The sequence below is a fragment of the Gigantopelta aegis genome, chromosome 15, assembly GCF_016097555.1.
Source record: "Gigantopelta aegis isolate Gae_Host chromosome 15, Gae_host_genome, whole genome shotgun sequence".
Classification (NCBI taxonomy): Eukaryota; Metazoa; Mollusca; class Gastropoda; order Neomphalida; family Peltospiridae; genus Gigantopelta; species Gigantopelta aegis.
Window position 1 is genome coordinate 1,879,985 of NC_054713.1, and position 18,366 is coordinate 1,898,350.

The 18,366-nt window shown below is 37.0% G+C and overlaps 1 protein-coding gene across 1 annotated transcript in view; it reads left to right on the forward strand.

Annotated features, from left to right (window-relative positions):
• The window catches only part of LOC121390585 (protocadherin Fat 4-like), a 69,951-nt gene extending 57,293 nt beyond the window's left edge, over nucleotides 1–12,658 (forward strand). The window contains exon 21 of the mRNA XM_041522436.1: nucleotides 10,782–12,658. Within this exon, the coding sequence (XP_041378370.1) occupies nucleotides 10,782–10,824 (43 nt within the window). The 3' untranslated portion in view covers nucleotides 10,825–12,658. The remainder of the gene's footprint in view (nucleotides 1–10,781) is intronic.
• The last annotated feature ends 5,708 nt before the right edge of the window (nucleotides 12,659–18,366 follow it).

An 18,366-nucleotide genomic window follows, 5' to 3' on the forward strand; every position in this document is an offset into this window, starting at 1 on the left:
CACATTGGAGTTTCCTTACTTTAATCTACCTTGGAGATATTACACTCTCCATTACTCCCTAGAGTACTACAGCTACAATTACTGCACATTGGAGTTTCCTTACTTTAATCTACCTTGGAGATATTACACTCTCCATTACTCCCTAGAGTACTACAGCTACAATTACTGCACATTGGAGTTTCCTTACTTTAATCTACCTTGGAGATATTACACTCTCCATTACTCCCTAGAGTACTACAGCTACAATTACTGCACATTGGAGTTTCCTTACTTTAATCTACCTTGGAGATATTACACTCTCCATTACTCCCTAGAGTACTACAGCTACAATTACAGCACATTGGAGTTTCCTTACTTTAATCTACCTTGGAGATATTACACTCTCCATTACTCCCTAGAGTACTACAGCTACAATTACTGCACATTGGAGTTTCCTTACTTTAATCTACCTTGGAGATATTACACTCCCCATTACTCCCTAGAGTACTACAGCTACAATTACTGCACATTGGAGTTTCCTTACTTTAATCTACCTTGGAGATATTACACTCTCCATTACTCCCTAGAGTACTACAGCTACAATTACTGCACATTGGAGTTTCCTTACTTTAATCTACCTTGGAGATATTACACTCTCCATTACTCCCTAGAGTACTACAGCTACAATTACTGCACATTGGAGTTTCCTTACTTTAATCTACCTTGGAGATATTACACTCTCCATTACTCCCTAGAGTACTACAGCTACAATTACTGCACATTGGAGTTTCCTTACTTTAATCTACCTTGGAGATATTACACTCTCCATTACTCCCTAGAGTACTACAGCTACAATTACTGCACATTGGAGTTTCCTTACTTTAATCTACCTTGGAGATATTACACTCTCCATTACTCCCTAGAGTACTACAGCTACAATTACTGCACATTGGAGTTTCCTTACTTTAATCTACCTTGGAGATATTACACTCTCCATTACTCCCTAGAGTACTACAGCTACAATTACTGCACATTGGAGTTTCCTTACTTTAATCTACCTTGGAGATATTACACTCTCCATTACTCCCTAGAGTACTACAGCTACAATTACTGCACATTGGAGTTTCCTTACTTTAATCTACCTTGGAGATATTACACTCTCCATTACTCCCTAGAGTACTACAGCTACAATTACTGCACATTGGAGTTTCCTTACTTTAATCTACCTTGGAGATATTACACTCTCCATTACTCCCTAGAGTACTACAGCTACAATTACTGCACATTGGAGTTTCCTTACTTTAATCTACCTTGGAGATATTACACTCTCCATTACTCCCTAGAGTACTACAGCTACAATTACAGCACATTGGAGTTTCCTTACTTTAATCTACCTTGGAGATATTACACTCTCCATTACTCCCTAGAGTACTACAGCTACAATTACTGCACATTGGAGTTTCCTTACTTTAATCTACCTTGGAGATATTACACTCTCCATTACTCCCTAGAGTACTACAGCTACAATTACTGCACATTGGAGTTTCCTTACTTTAATCTACCTTGGAGATATTACACTCTCCATTACTCCCTAGAGTACTACAGCTACAATTACTGCACATTGGAGTTTCCTTACTTTAATCTACCTTGGAGATATTACACTCTCCATTACTCCCTAGAGTACTACAGCTACAATTACTGCACATTGGAGTTTCCTTACTTTAATCTACCTTGGAGATATTACACTCTCCATTACTCCCTAGAGTACTACAGCTACAATTACAGCTGCACATTGGAGTTTCCTTACTTTAATCTACCTTGGAGATATTACACTCTCCGTTACTCCCTAGAGTACTACAGCTACAATTACTGCACATTGGAGTTTCCTTACTTTAATCTACCTTGGAGATATTACACTCTCCATTACTCCCTAGAGTACTACAGCTACAATTACTGCACATTGGAGTTTCCTTACTTTAATCTACCTTGGAGATATTACACTCTCCATTACTCCCTAGAGTACTACAGCTACAATTACTGCACATTGGAGTTTCCTTACTTTAATCTACCTTGGAGATATTACACTCTCCATTACTCCCTAGAGTACTACAGCTACAATTACTGCACATTGGAGTTTCCTTACTTTAATCTACCTTGGAGATATTACACTCTCCATTACTCCCTAGAGTACTACAGCTACAATTACTGCACATTGGAGTTTCCTTACTTTAATCTACCTTGGAGATATTACACTCTCCATTACTCCCTAGAGTACTACAGCTACAATTACAGCTGCACATTGGAGTTTCCTTACTTTAATCTACCTTGGAGATATTACACTCTCCATTACTCCCTAGAGTACTACAGCTACAATTACTGCACATTGGAGTTTCCTTACTTTAATCTACCTTGGAGATATTACACTCTCCATTACTCCCTAGAGTACTACAGCTACAATTACTGCACATTGGAGTTTCCTTACTTTAATCTACCTTGGAGATATTACACTCTCCATTACTCCCTAGAGTACTACAGCTACAATTACTGCACATTGGAGTTTCCTTACTTTAATCTACCTTGGAGATATTACACTCCCCATTACTCCCTAGAGTACTACAGCTACAATTACTGCACATTGGAGTTTCCTTACTTTAATCTACCTTGGAGATATTACACTCTCCATTACTCCCTAGAGTACTACAGCTACAATTACTGCACATTGGAGTTTCCTTACTTTAATCTACCTTGGAGATATTACACTCTCCATTACTCCCTAGAGTACTACAGCTACAATTACAGCTGCACATTGGAGTTTCCTTACTTTAATCTACCTTGGAGATATTACACTCTCCATTACTCCCTAGAGTACTACAGCTACAATTACTGCACATTGGAGTTTCCTTACTTTAATCTACCTTGGAGATATTACACTCTCCATTACTCCCTAGAGTACTACAGCTACAATTACTGCACATTGGAGTTTCCTTACTTTAATCTACCTTGGAGATATTACACTCTCCATTACTCCCTAGAGTACTACAGCTACAATTACAGCTGCACATTGGAGTTTCCTTACTTTAATCTGCCTTGGAGATATTACACTCTCCATTACTCCCTAGAGTACTACAGCTACAATTACTGCACATTGGAGTTTCCTTACTTTAATCTACCTTGGAGATATTACACTCTCCATTACTCCCTAGAGTACTACAGCTACAATTACAGCACATTGGAGTTTCCTTACTTTAATCTACCTTGCAGATATTACTGTCTCCATTACTCCCTAGAGTACTACAGCTACAATTACAGCTGCACATTGGAGTTTCCTTACTTTAATCTACCTTGGAGATATTACACTCTCCATTACTCCCTAGAGTACTACAGCTACAATTACTGCACATTGGAGTTTCCTTACTTTAATCTACCTTGGAGATATTACACTCTCCATTACTCCCTAGAGTACTACAGCTACAATTACTGCACATTGGAGTTTCCTTACTTTAATCTACCTTGGAGATATTACACTCTCCATTACTCCCTAGAGTACTACAGCTACAATTACTGCACATTGGAGTTTCCTTACTTTAATCTACCTTGGAGATATTACACTCCCCATTACTCCCTAGAGTACTACAGCTACAATTACTGCACATTGGAGTTTCCTTACTTTAATCTACCTTGGAGATATTACACTCTCCATTACTCCCTAGAGTACTACAGCTACAATTACTGCACATTGGAGTTTCCTTACTTTAATCTACCTTGGAGATATTACACTCTCCATTACTCCCTAGAGTACTACAGCTACAATTACTGCACATTGGAGTTTCCTTACTTTAATCTACCTTGGAGATATTACACTCTCCATTACTCCCTAGAGTACTACAGCTACAATTACTGCACATTGGAGTTTCCTTACTTTAATCTACCTTGGAGATATTACACTCTCCATTACTCCCTAGAGTACTACAGCTACAATTACTGCACATTGGAGTTTCCTTACTTTAATCTACCTTGGAGATATTACACTCTCCATTACTCCCTAGAGTACTACAGCTACAATTACTGCACATTGGAGTTTCCTTACTTTAATCTACCTTGGAGATATTACACTCTCCATTACTCCCTAGAGTACTACAGCTACAATTACTGCACATTGGAGTTTCCTTACTTTAATCTACCTTGGAGATATTACACTCTCCATTACTCCCTAGAGTACTACAGCTACAATTACTGCACATTGGAGTTTCCTTACTTTAATCTACCTTGGAGATATTACACTCTCCATTACTCCCTAGAGTACTACAGCTACAATTACTGCACATTGGAAGTTACTGCACATTGGAGTTTCCTTACTTTAATCTACCTTGGAGATATTACACTCTCCATTACTCCCTAGAGTACTACAGCTACAATTACTGCACATTGGAGTTTCCTTACTTTAATCTACCTTGGAGATATTACACTCTCCATTACTCCCTAGAGTACTACAGCTACAATTACTGCACATTGGAGTTTCCTTACTTTAATCTACCTTGGAGATATTACACTCTCCATTACTCCCTAGAGTACTACAGCTACAATTACTGCACATTGGAGTTTCCTTACTTTAATCTACCTTGGAGATATTACACTCTCCATTACTCCCTAGAGTACTACAGCTACAATTACTGCACATTGGAGTTTCCTTACTTTAATCTACCTTGGAGATATTACACTCTCCATTACTCCCTAGAGTACTACAGCTACAATTACTGCACATTGGAGTTTCCTTACTTTAATCTACCTTGGAGATATTACTGTCTCCATTACTCCCTAGAGTACTACAGCTACAATTACTGCACATTGGAGTTTCCTTACTTTAATCAACCTTGGAGATATTACACTCCCCATTACTCCCTAGAGTACTACAGCTACAATTACTGCACATTGGAGTTTCCTTACTTTAATCTACCTTGGAGATATTACTATCTCCATTACTCCCTAGAGTATTACAGCTACAATTACTGCACATTGGAGTTTCCTAACTTTAATCTGCCTTGGAGATATTACACTCTCCATTACTCCCTAGAGTACTACAGCTACAATTACTGCACATTGGAGTTTCCTTACTTTAATCTACCTTGGAGATATTACACTCTCCATTACTCCCTAGAGTACTACAGCTACAATTACAGCTGCACATTGGAGTTTCCTTACTTTAATCTACCTTGGAGATATTACACTCTCCGTTACTCCCTAGAGTACTACAGCTACAATTACTGCACATTGGAGTTTCCTTACTTTAATCTACCTTGGAGATATTACACTCTCCATTACTCCCTAGAGTACTACAGCTACAATTACTGCACATTGGAGTTTCCTTACTTTAATCTACCTTGGAGATATTACACTCCCCATTACTCCCTAGAGTACTACAGCTACAATTACTGCACATTGGAGTTTCCTTACTTTAATCTACCTTGGAGATATTACACTCTCCATTACTCCCTAGAGTACTACAGCTACAATTACTGCACATTGGAGTTTCCTTACTTTAATCTACCTTGGAGATATTACACTCTCCATTACTCCCTAGAGTACTACAGCTACAATTACAGCTGCACATTGGAGTTTCCTTACTTTAATCTACCTTGGAGATATTACACTCTCCATTACTCCCTAGAGTACTACAGCTACAATTACTGCACATTGGAGTTTCCTTACTTTAATCTACCTTGGAGATATTACACTCTCCATTACTCCCTAGAGTACTACAGCTACAATTACTGCACATTGGAGTTTCCTTACTTTAATCTACCTTGGAGATATTACACTCTCCATTACTCCCTAGAGTACTACAGCTACAATTACTGCACATTGGAGTTTCCTTACTTTAATCTACCTTGGAGATATTACACTCTCCATTACTCCCTAGAGTACTACAGCTACAATTACTGCACATTGGAGTTTCCTTACTTTAATCTACCTTGGAGATATTACACTCCCCATTACTCCCTAGAGTACTACAGCTACAATTACTGCACATTGGAGTTTCCTTACTTTAATCTACTTTGGAGATATTACACTCTCCATTACTCCCTAGAGTACTACAGCTACAATTACTGCACATTGGAGTTTCCTTACTTTAATCTACCTTGGAGATATTACACTCTCCATTACTCCCTAGAGTACTACAGCTACAATTACTGCACATTGGAGTTTCCTTACTTTAATCTACCTTGGAGATATTACACTCTCCATTACTCCCTAGAGTACTACAGCTACAATTACTGCACATTGGAGTTTCCTTACTTTAATCTACCTTGGAGATATTACACTCTCCATTACTCCCTAGAGTACTACAGCTACAATTACTGCACATTGGAGTTTCCTTACTTTAATCTACCTTGGAGATATTACACTCTCCATTACTCCCTAGAGTACTACAGCTACAATTACTGCACATTGGAGTTTCCTTACTTTAATCTACCTTGGAGATATTACACTCTCCATTACTCCCTAGAGTACTACAGCTACAATTACTGCACATTGGAGTTTCCTTACTTTAATCTACCTTGGAGATATTACATTCTCCATTACTCCCTAGAGTACTACAGCTACAATTACTGCACATTGGAGTTTCCTTACTTTAATCTACCTTGGAGATATTACTGTCTCCATTACTCCCTAGAGTACTACAGCTACAATTACTGCACATTGGAGTTTCCTTACTTTAATCAACCTTGGAGATATTACACTCCCCATTACTCCCTAGAGTACTACAGCTACAATTACTGCACATTGGAGTTTCCTTACTTTAATCTGCCTTGGAGATATTACTATCTCCATTACTCCCTAGAGTATTACAGCTACAATTACTGCACATTGGAGTTTCCTTACTTTAATCTGCCTTGGAGATATTACACTCTCCATTACTCCCTAGAGTACTACAGCTACAATTACTGCACATTGGAGTTTCCTTACTTTAATCTACCTTGGAGATATTACACTCTCCATTACTCCCTAGAGTACTACAGCTACAATTACTGCACATTGGAGTTTCCTTACTTTAATCTACCTTGGAGATATTACACTCTCCATTACTCCCTAGAGTACTACAGCTACAATTACTGCACATTGGAGTTTCCTTACTTTAATCTACCTTGGAGATATTACACTCTCCATTACTCCCTAGAGTACTACAGCTACAATTACTGCACATTGGAGTTTCCTTACTTTAATCTACCTTGGAGATATTACACTCTCCATTTCTCCCTAGAGTACTACAGCTACAATTACTGCACATTGGAGTTTCCTTACTTTAATCTGCCTTGGAGATATTACACTCCCCATTACTCCCTAGAGTACTACAGCTACAATTACTGCACATTGGAGTTTCCTTACTTTAATCTACCTTGGAGATATTACACTCTCCATTACTCCCTAGAGTACTACAGCTACAATTACTGCACATTGGAGTTTCCTTACTTTAATCTACCTTGGAGATATTACACTCTCCATTACTCCCTAGAGTACTACAGCTACAATTACAGCTGCACATTGGAGTTTCCTTACTTTAATCTACCTTGGAGATATTACACTCTCCATTACTCCCTAGAGTACTACAGCTACAATTACTGCACATTGGAGTTTCCTTACTTTAATCTACCTTGGAGATATTACACTCTCCATTACTCCCTAGAGTACTACAGCTACAATTACTGCACATTGGAGTTTCCTTACTTTAATCTACCTTGGAGATATTACACTCTCCATTACTCCCTAGAGTACTACAGCTACAATTACTGCACATTGGAGTTTCCTTACTTTAATCTACCTTGGAGATATTACACTCTCCATTACTCCCTAGAGTACTACAGCTACAATTACTGCACATTGGAGTTTCCTTACTTTAATCTACCTTGGAGATATTACACTCTCCATTACTCCCTAGAGTACTACAGCTACAATTACTGCACATTGGAGTTTCCTAACTTTAATCTACCTTGGAGATATTACACTCTCCATTTCTCCCTAGAGTACTACAGCTACAATTACTGCACATTGGAGTTTCCTTACTTTAATCAACCTTGGAGATATTACACTCCCCATTACTCCCTAGAGTACTACAGCTACAATTACTGCACATTGGAGTTTCCTTACTTTAATCTACCTTGGAGATATTACTGTCTCCATTACTCCCTAGAGTACTACAGCTACAATTACTGCACATTGGAGTTTCCTAACTTTAATCTGCCTTGGAGATATTACACTCTCCATTACTCCCTAGAGTACTACAGCTACAATTACTGCACATTGGAGTTTCCTTACTTTAATCTACCTTGGAGATATTACACTCTCCATTACTCCCTAGAGTACTACAGCTACAATTACTGCACATTGGAGTTTCCTTACTTTAATCTGCCTTGGAGATATTACACTCTCCATTACTCCCTAGAGTACTACAGCTACAATTACTGCACATTGGAGTTTCCTTACTTTAATCTACCTTGGAGATATTACACTCTCCATTACTCCCTAGAGTACTACAGCTACAATTACTGCACATTGGAGTTTCCTTACTTTAATCTGCCTTGGAGATATTACACTCTCCATTACTCCCTAGAGTACTACAGCTACAATTACAGCTGCACATTGGAGTTTCCTTACTTTAATCTACCTTGGAGATATTACACTCTCCATTACTCCCTAGAGTACTACAGCTTGGAGTTTCCTTACAGGAGATATTACACTCTCCATTTCTCCCTAGAGTTCTACAGCACCCACTTATGGTTCTACATGGAGTTTCAGCTACCCACTTTTAAGTTCTACATATAGTTCAACAACTATGGACTCATAGAGTTCTACAACTACCCACTCATCTTATAGTTCTCCAACTATGTACTCAACTTAGAGTTCTACAGCTACCCACTCATCTTATAGTTCTACATATAGTTCAACAACTATGTACTCAACTTAGAGTTCTACAACTACCCACTCATCTTATAGTTCTACATATAGTTCAACAACTATGTACTCACTTTAGATTTCTACAACTATCCACTCATCTTATAGTTCTACATATAGTTCAACAACTATGTACTCAACTTAGAGTTCTACAACTACCCACTCATCTTATAGTTCTACATATAGTTCAACAACTATGTACTCAACTTAGAGTTCTACAACTACCCACTCATCTTATAGTTCTACATATAGTTCAACAACTATGTACTCAACTTAGAGTTCTACAGCTACCCACTCATCTTATAGTTCTACACATAGTTCAACAACTATGTACTCAACTTAGAGTTCTACAACTACCCACTCATCTTATAGTTCTACACATAGTTCAACAACTATGTACTCAACTTAGAGTTCTACAGCTACCCACTCATCTTATAGTTCTACATATAGTTCAACAACTATGTACTCACCTTAGACTTGTACAGCTACCCACTCATCGTATAGTTCTACATATAGTTCAGCAACTATGTACTCAACTTAGAGTTCTACAACTACCCACTCATCTTATAGTTCTACATATAGTTCAACAACTATGTACTCACCTTAGAGTTCTACAACTACCCACTCATCTTATAGTTCTACATATGGTTCAACAACTATGTACTCACCTTAAAGTTGTATAGCTACCAACTCATCTTATAGTTCTACATATAGTTCAACAAATATGTACTCACCTTAGATTTCTACAACTATCCACTCATCTTATAGTTCTACACATAGTTCAACAACTATGTACTCAACTTAGAGTTCTACACATAGTTCAACAACTATGTACTCATCTTATAGTTCTACACATAGTTCAACAACTATGTACTCACCTTAAAGTTGTATAGCTACCAACTCATCTTATAACTATCAATATAATTCTATAACTATCCTCTCCCCATAGTAGAACATCTTGCACACTATAAAAAAACATAACTGTATAAATTCAAACAAAATGTTTACACTAGAATAAAGTAGTTTTAAGAATAAAAATAATATAAATTTTTGTCAAATAAAAGGTAAGTATTTATGAAACATACCTAATTTTACAAAATGACTAATAAAACAAAATGACTTTAATTAAAACGATGTAATATAAAATTTAAAACAATGTAATTATTACTTAAAACACGGTAATGTATGAATTAAAAATGTAACTATGAAGTAAACAGGGAAAATGTATGTATCAATAAAACACCTCAATGTATATAATATAATTGTAAGGAACAAAAATATCCAACTTTATTAATTAAAATAATACATTATTGTTTAAAAGGACAAAGGAGAATAATACGAATTAAAACAACATAACAGCATAACGTAAAATGACGTATTAAAATTTATGATTTAAAAACATAGCTGTAAATGACCTATTAAAATTTATGATTTAAAAACATAGCTGTAAATGACCTATTAAAATTTATGATTTAAAAACATAGCTGTATCTGTATAAATAAAAATATCTAACTTCATGAATGAAAATAGCATAGCTGTATAAATAAAAATATCTACTTTTATGAATGAAAACAACATAGCTGTATAAATAAAAATATCTAACTTAATTACCTAAAACAATGTAATTGTATTAATTGAAATAGGATTAATTAATTATATAAAACTGTATGAATTAAAACAACATGAATTAAAAGACACAAATGTAAATAATCAAAACTATGTAAGGCCATGAATTCAAGGCTCTCCAACCTTGACATGGTCAGAATGGACTCGGGGAAAATAAATATTAAATATAGAAATAAATAAAAATAACAACTTGTATATATGGTTTATTTTCTCGTGGTATTTTGCAGTGAGCCCAAGTTTTACAAACCCACGGTCGACTTCCCGTACTAGCGCACATTCATCCTACCACACGTCAGTCTCGAAAGTCTGAGCAGCTTAGAACAACAAACTCATCAGGATTCAGAGGCAGTCAAGTAACTTCATCCTACCACACACCAGGCCCCGTGCTTATAAACCTTAAAGTCTAGACTTTAATCAAATCCAGACTTTAACGTCATGGCAACGCCATTCAAATAGCATTACGTTAAAGTCTGGACTTTATTAAAGTCTAAACTTTAAGTTTTATAAGCACTGGCCCAGGCTGGACAGTCTGAATAGTACAAAACTACAAACTCATCCTGATTCAGATACAGTCAAGTAACTTCATCCTACCACACATCAGGGAGGATATATCCATGACAAGCATGCTGTGACAGTTATTATATGGAAGCATGACAGAAATTAGCCACAACAACAACTTAAGTTAATTGCTCAATATTGTACAGAAGAACATTTGTTTTTCTGTGGATATATAGATATATATATATATACATATATACAGATTAGCAGTGGGTTAGTCCGCTCAGTGTGTCATTAACTGTCTTTTAATTCAAAAACTGCTGAATTCTGATACAAAAAAGCAACAACAAAAAAGCAATTTTTTTCAAATTACCTAATTAACTGCAAATAAATTAGTTTTATAATTGTCCATCAGTACTATACCTCAGATTATCTAGTTTGATATTTCATTATATTAGTTTTAGCATTTCTTTGTTTGGTTGTTTTTTTGTGTGTTTTCTGTTCTTTTTTGTGTGGTTTTGTATTTCTTTTGTTACGTGTTGTTGTTTTGGATATTTTTTTCGGGGCTTGCTTTGTTTTTTCTTGCGGGTGCCACACCCTTCATTTAAAAATATATGTGTAAACAAATATTTTGTCATGATCGTTATGTACGAATAGAATATAAATTATGATTGGTGAAATTCATTGTATTAAAAACAACAATCCTTTTCCTATTCAAAGTAATCTGTAGTTGCGTTAGTCTGTTGTCTTATGGTTTCCTGAGAGACTGTTATGAAAAAAAGCAAACGACCAACATAAATCAGTTTTTTACATCTTGGCAATGAAGAGAATAATTGTTGATGCCCATCTTTTAGTTTTGTTCAGGAACCATGATACCGTCATCAAAGGTGGCGATCATTTTGAAATCCGCAATGACATAAAATTAACAATAAACACTCTTTATGTTGACCAATCTTCACAAACATGATGTTAAGATGATCAGACTACAGAGGTTAAATAGTCTATACACAACTAATGATAAAACTACATTAAATGAAGATTCCCTTTTTTTTTGGCTGTATTGGTTGTAAACATCAAATATCAAAAACTATTTTAAATGGTTTTCAATTATTCAAACGAAATGATCAAGCACGCATTTGCTGACATAGGTAAAGCACTGGTTCTACATAACATTAATTCTTTGAAATAATATATATGAGTACTGTTACAATCTTAGTCAACATTTACCAGTGTATCAGCATTAATATGGGGATGTTTAGATAAACACAATCTTGATCCATAAGTATATTCAGAGGGTCTTATGAAAGTCACTGACCTTAGTTTTCGAGGTATATTTATTTCTTCTGTTTCGCATAAAATGCTCGTGTAGCCATTATATCGCCAATACTATTGCAGTAGTAAAACTGACCGCAATAGTCAACCCTAGGGTCTGGTGGGGCCTGCTCCTTTAATCTCTGAAGAAAATTCACCCCACCCTCCAATTGAAAAGCAAATTAAATATACTACCCCACCATTTGTCATTGTCCCACCAATGCGATAGCAGTAAGTTATATCATTATGTATATATGTGTTGATATTTAGTGAAATAAACTATTATGTTTAATAATATTTCTTCTTCTTTTTTTTTCTTTCTTTTTTTTCTCTTCTTTTTTTTGGAAAGTTAATGTATTTTCCTTGTTCATATTGCTCATGTGGTTGACTACTATCTACATGTTTAAGTCCTATGTAAATGTCCAGATGTTCAAATGACTGAAGTGACAAAACCTGGACCAAACTTGTAAATGTACCTAGATAAAATGTAATGTTAGTCGATGAATAGATAAAATATTAGTTGAATAAACCTATTAATCAAAACTAGCGCTTGTGAACCATGAATTCATGAACATGATATTTGTTGAAAAATCATATTTTCACTGTATTTTAGTTACAGTGGACATATAGAAATCATATCTATATTTTTATGAACAAATTCATGATTCATTTATCTCTTGTGTAAATTATTATGTTTTAATTATTGAGGTCAGTGTCGTTTCTTCGTTTTTAAGTTTGATGATTACCAATGCATCTGATCGTATTTTAAAAATGAAAACAAGTACTTTAAACAATGAAGTGATATTAAGATAAAATATCTAAAACTGATTAAGTAATGATGAGACACTGTCCTGTCGTTGAATGTAAGTTAACGTTTGACAATTCCTGTTTTGTTTTTGTGAGTTATGTTTTTGTGTTGTTGGATTTTGGAGGGGAGGATCGGTTTGTCAGGTATGTTTGCACGTCAATATTATTAAACAATTATTAATTTAATAATTAAATAAAGATAATTTTAAAATTATAATACTTTTAAAATGTTCATGGTCAAGTACATTTTTTTTAAGTTTCAACGAGACAAATATTTCATTTCATTACTTGTTTTTGAAAGTGTAAGTGAAAGATAATAAAAAGCGAAAAATATTGTCAAAAATTAGGAAAGATGTATATAATAAATAGATCATTTCATGGTATTTTTTGCAAATACAATTTTTATATCAATTCGTGACGTGTGAAAACCATGTCTTTTATCACTGCTTCGCAATTCGAGAAAATATGCTTTCCACACATCTATATATTAAATCAAAACAGTGCAGGTCAACCTAGCCATGTCTTATTTGTTGTTTTAGGTTATATTTGCGCCATAATGCCAAGCTTGTTCCCAGTATTTTGCACCTCCAATAATGAAGGACAAATCAGTGTCCTGGTCATGGTTTCTACCACGTTTATTATACCTACTGGTTGGTATAACTAACACAGTTGGAAGATATGTCATTGTTAACCACCACGCGTTTAGGTCACGCCTCCACAAGTGGCATCATAGTTACAGCACATGCCACATCAAAGGGAAACGCAGTGTGCGATGGTACAATTTCACTTGTTGGCTCTGTTCTAAGTAAATAGTTTAATATGTCCATCTCTCTGGGCGACATAAAGTTTATTCTGATCATAACAAACATAGAGAGGTGCCGACAATCCATCCTGGGCGGTGACGACGTCACGAATGACATCTCCATCATGTGATAACTGGATAATACAATATCTGTTTTCATCAAAAACATATGCAAAGTCTTCCATGTCACACGATACACTGCCCAGATGACGATACCTTGCTGAATCAGGTAACTGCCACGTGATGTGTCCTGATGACGTCACACATTTCAAACTCTTTGTCACGCCAGTAGCCAGCATTTCGAGTGGGAGGGTTCGACTAGGTATTTGCTTAGGCCTTTCAGATATGAAGTTGCTTGAAGGCGTGAAGCGCTTGAGCTTTGTCGTGGGGGATGGGGGGGGGGGGGCGTCTACGGAGCGTGTTCCTGGCATCTGGAACTTAAAAACTGATATTTTAAAACAATGATTTTCGACTATTATGTAGATTGTATTTTTGTTATTACGATTATATATATATATTTTTATTTTTTTTAAGATAATGAAATTCAAGCACACAATACAATTTCAGGGTATTGGCAATTGCTTAATAGTTATTATGACTTTAGTACCAAAAAAGGTACGTGCATAAGCGTACGAGACAGTGGGCGGGCGGAGCAGGTGTGGTGGTGGTGGGGGGGGGGGGACACAGTCCCTCAGTGCTGGAGAAAAACTTCAAATTTAGGAAAAAGTGATGGAGATATTCGGTCAAAATGTGCTAACCTGAGACCTTTTTATCATTTATTTCCATCATTCCACCAGCAAATTAGTTGTAATTCATGAACAAATGCGTAGTGATTTCTTTCCAACCTTATTTAGCTTGAATATGAATAAATGATGTTGTTCAGATTCGGGCATTTTCGTTTAATTCGGGCAATAACTAGCCTGATCCCTTACAAAAATGGGAGCCCGTACGCCTATGGTCCAGAACTACATGTATGATCACTCTCTTTAATAATGAACATATTTATAAAAAAACGAAACACACTACCGTCTTAAAAAGTGTATTATTACGAATCACCGCCAACATACCCATCCCCTGTTAAGAGTACAAGTGTAGTTGTCCTAAGGTATAAGGTATTGCATCTCATTTCATTTTTGTCAACGATGCGTCATATCATCAAAATGACATCTACATGTCGGCCTTAAACGTTTTGAAATACTAGGAAATATACGGCATGATAAAGCAACTTCTATACCAAAAGGACTGAAGAATATTGCTTGATATACCTGGAAGACAGTGTCGATTTGAATCTCTATGTAAAGATCAAGGCCTAACAGGATTATTTTCTGTTGCTAACATTTTATTTCTAACTTCGGTTGATAGCATTGCCACCTAATATTATCGAAGTCTACGAGGTCATCAATATAGCAGAAAATACTATTAAACAATTTTGCTACATGTAGGTTCCTTTGTTTTGAGTTTGCCAGATTAGTTCGAAATTCTGAATCAGCTTTAGTTTAACGGAGTGCTAAATGACGAAGACAAGCAAGTATTGTTTTTATTGACGAAGACGAACAAGTATTAGTGCAATATTTAAAAAAAAGGGAAAAAAAAAGTTGACCTCAGCTTTTGCGGGAGGGTTCAGACGAACCCCCCGAAACCCCCTTAAATATGGGCCTGTTTGTTCTGTGATAACACATTTCAAACTCTTTGTTCTGTGATAAAGCATTTCAAACTCTTTGTTCTGTGATAACACATTTCAAACTCATTGTTCTGTGATAACCAGAGGGTCGCCGTTCACTGTGAGACACGAGGGGCGGGGATCAAGTCGCGGGAGAGACACTGAATGACGTGACCCCTCTCATCCAGTATGTCTATAAACCCACAATAAGTGACCGCCAGACGGTTGCTAGTTAACACAGATAGGTACCAGTACGGTTTCTCAGTGTTCGGTGTGTTTATCAGTAGGATATCATATTGTGTATCCAGATATACTGTGTGGGGTTTTCCCTAGAATGACGGTGATCTCCTGCTGGTGTTTTGGACTTAGCAAGGCCGCCTGGTGAACTGGGGAGTTTGTATTTACACAGCAGAGCTGATTTCTCAGAACAAAAATATTTTACACAGTAGTTCCAGTTATGACTTACGATAATTTTCTTATACCTTTTGTCTTCTAACATCACGACGTCGGTGGGCCCATTGGGCTATTTCTCGCTCCAGCCAGTGAACCACGACTGGTATATCAAAGGCCGTGGTATGTGTTATCCTGTCTGTGGGATAGCGCATATAAAAGACCCCTTGCTGCTAATCAAAAAAGAGTAGCCATGAAGTGGCGACAGCGGGTTTCCTCGCTCAATATATGTGTGGTCCTTAACCTTACGTCCGACACCATATAATCTTAAATAAAATGTGTTGTTAAGTGCGTCGTTAAATAAAACATTTCCTTCCTTCTAACACCACGATGGAGTTTAAACTAGGATTACCTTCATCTCTGTTAGTATTAAATATACCTGATATCTTTGAGTTAAATGTTTTTGTGGGTGTCAGTCTGTCTATATTCCTGTCTGTCCAGCTGTCTGCCAGTGTCAGACTCTCTGTCTGCCTGTTTGTTAAGGCGTTTGTGGGTGTCAAGTTGTCAGTCTCCCAGACTGATCGGGTTAGTCCTGTGGATAGCTCTAGTGCTGTGGATAGCTCTAGTGCTGTGGATAGCTCTAGTGCTGTTGATAGTTCTAATTCTGTGGATAGCTCTAGTGCTGTGGATAGCTCTAGTTATGTGGATAGCTCTAGTTCTGTGGATAGCTCTAATTCTGTGGATAGTTCTAGTTCTGTGGATAGCTCTAATTCTGTGGATAGTTATAGTGCTGTTGATAGTTCTAATTCTGTGGATAGCTCTAGTGCTGTGGGTAGCTCTAGTTCTGTGGCTAGCTCTAGTTCTGTGGATAGCTCTAGTTCTGTTGATAGTTCTAGTTCTGTGGCTAGCTCTAGTTCTGTGGATAGCTAGTTCTGTTGATAGTTCTAGTTCTGTGGATAGCTCTAGTTCTGTGGATAGCTCTAGTGCTGTGGATAGCTCTAGTTCTGTGGATAGCTCTAGTTCTGTGGATAGCTAGTTCTGTTGATAGTTCTAGTTCTGTGGATAGCTCTAGTTCTGTGGATAGCTCTAGTGCTGTTACCTGTGCTTCAGCCAGAGATTTCATGTCAGATCTTAATATTACACCACTGTCGACAGAAAAGGGTTTTGTTTTTCTCTTTTTGGAGTCGATCAAAGTAATTTTCAACTCGGTAATTTCAGTTTAAGCGTTTGCTGCCAAAATATCTGAAGCTATTTATTGTAATATAGAAATATTCGTTTTGATGTCTGAATTGGAACGCGACATTATTAAGTTTTCACCCAGTTTTAAGTTTTCTTTTGATTTGTCTACCAAATGTCTGTGTTTTATGTATAATTTAGAAATGTCCTCGTTGGTTGCTCAAACAAATATTTGTAACTCCTCCTTTATCTTTTCCTGCTCCGCGTGGACGACTTCGGTTAATTGTGATATTATCTCCTCTCCTCGTCTCCCAATGTCTGCGGCTGCTTCTTCTCAAGCCTGTTGACTTGTGTTAATTGTGATATTATCTCCTCTCCTCGTCTCCCAATGTCTGCGGCTGCTTCTTCTCAAGCCTGTTGACTTGTGTTAATTCTGATATTATCTCCTCTCCTCGTCTCCCAATGTCTGCGGCTGCTTCTTCTCAAGCCTGTTGACTTGTGTTAATTCTGATATTATCTTCTCTCCTCGTCTCTCAATGTCTGCGGCTGCTTCTTCTCAAGTCTGCTGAATTGTGTTAATTCTGATCTTATCTCCTCTCCTCGTCTCCCACTGTCTGCGGCTGCTTCTTCTCAAGCCTGCTGACTTGTGTTAATTCGGATATTATTTCCTCTCCCAATGTCTGCGGCTGCTTCTTCTCCAGCCTGCTGACTTCTGACATTTTACAAACTTGTCGTACAGCATTTCTCATCGGAGGTGTCCTTGTACCTGGGGGGGGGGGGGGGGGGGGGGGGGATCGCAGGATCGAACCACCTCGGTGGAAAGAAATGTTTTATTTAACGACGCACTCAACACATTTTATTTACGGTTATATGGCGTCAGACATATGGTCAAGGACCACACAGATTTTGAGAGGAAACCCGCTGTCGCCACTATATGGGCTACTCTTCCGATTAGCAGCAAGGGATCTTTTATTTGCACTTCCCACAGGCAGGATAGCACAAACCATGGCCTTTGTTGAACCAGTTATGGATCACTGGTCAGTGCAAGTGGTTTACACCTACCCATTGAGCCTTGCGGAGCACTCACTCAGGGTTTGGAGTCGGTATCTGTATTAAAAATCCCATGCCTCGACTGGGGTCGGAACCCAGTACCTACCAGCCTGTAGAC